The sequence below is a fragment of the Penaeus monodon genome, chromosome 23 (assembly GCF_015228065.2).
Source record: "Penaeus monodon isolate SGIC_2016 chromosome 23, NSTDA_Pmon_1, whole genome shotgun sequence".
NCBI lineage: Eukaryota > Metazoa > Arthropoda > Malacostraca > Decapoda > Penaeidae > Penaeus > Penaeus monodon.
Genome location: NC_051408.1, coordinates 15,172,102 through 15,173,324, shown reverse-complemented (window position 1 = coordinate 15,173,324; position 1,223 = coordinate 15,172,102). Strand labels below are relative to the sequence as shown.

Sequence of the window (1,223 nt, the reverse complement as noted above, 5' to 3'; positions counted from 1 at the left end):
GACCTTTATATCAACCCGGAATGTATCCACGTTACAGGCACCCAACCCACCTACCTGACAGAGGTTGCGGGGGCCTGACAGTGACCTCGGCGGGTTCTGAGTTCTCAACGTGGCCCTTGTACTTCCTGATGGTGACGAGCGACTTTGTGTGGCGGTTCACTACCCTCTCGAGTGCCTGCAAGCTGCTCTGCACGCGTCGGATCACCTTCCCTGGGGGCCCACGTCGAGGTGAATGTTTATAACCTCCATAGACATTAGTGAGGGATCAGCTGTTGATACATAAGCTTTGTGTTTGGAAATCTATATTCCCGAGCATTGTTTAAAGTGTTCTAAATCTGTCAGAGGCAGCACATTTTGATAATATAATTTTAGTTTCCCGAATTGCAGGGAACAGCTCCTCCTTCAATCAAAACATTAGAAGAGAAATAGCTTGAAGCTAAAATTGTTGAATGCTACATACAGAACTAAACGAATCTCTGCTGTCACTTAGATTAATTTGGCTCGAAACCATAAACTGCAAAGTAAACGACTGATCGGCTGGCTCGTCCCACAGGCCTTGGCACCTTCGGACTCACCCAGATTCGCCACCCGGTCGTTGGCCGACCGGACCTCCACAGCCATCTCCTCTGCCATGCTCTCGGTCTTCCTGAGTTCCTCCTTGACGTCAGTTTCCATCGCATTAAGGTGGTCCACCCACACCTGCGGAATGGGATACGAGCATGTGGATAACCGGCTAAGAGAAATAATGAAGGGTAACTAGGTAAAACATTAATGGATCAGAACGGGCAAGGGAAGATGTTAGGGTGTCAAAAGCTCACCTGAAGGGTTGCTAATTGGGTAGCTCTTTTTTCGAGCGTGAGATTTTATATTTTGTCTAACAGATATACTCTCTTCGAAATGGGCGTCAGATCATAATATCTTTAAAGGCATAATCAAAACAGAAGAGAGTGAACCGATTTCTCGCCTTGCTCTCCTCCTTCAGTCTGTTGAGCTCGGTCTGCAGGTCCTCTATGGTGCGCCTTTGGTGGGTCCGAGCGATCCTCTCCGCCTCCATCTCAGCCTGGAGGGAAGCCACGATGAACTTCTGGCTGGTCTGGACTTCCGCCACGGCCCCCAGCGCCTTGTTCAGGGAATCCGTGTGGGTTTGCAGAGACTCGACCACCTGTGGGGAGAATTGGTATTTACCGAGCGGTACCAAACCGGGGATTCTCCTTTTTCTTTTC

General features: G+C 49.4%; 1 protein-coding gene across 2 annotated transcripts in view; it reads right to left on the bottom strand.

Moving 5' to 3' along the window:
- LOC119587812 overlaps positions 1–1,223 on the bottom strand; it is a 6,948-nt gene that overhangs the window by 3,849 nt on the left and 1,876 nt on the right. For both annotated transcript variants that reach the window (XM_037936512.1, XM_037936511.1), the window contains exons 4-6: positions 965–1,162; positions 576–699; positions 55–210 (exon numbers count right to left, since the gene is read on the bottom strand). In XM_037936512.1, coding sequence (XP_037792440.1) covers positions 55–210; positions 576–699; positions 965–1,162 — 478 coding nt within the window. The remainder of the gene's footprint in view (positions 1–54; positions 211–575; positions 700–964; positions 1,163–1,223) is intronic.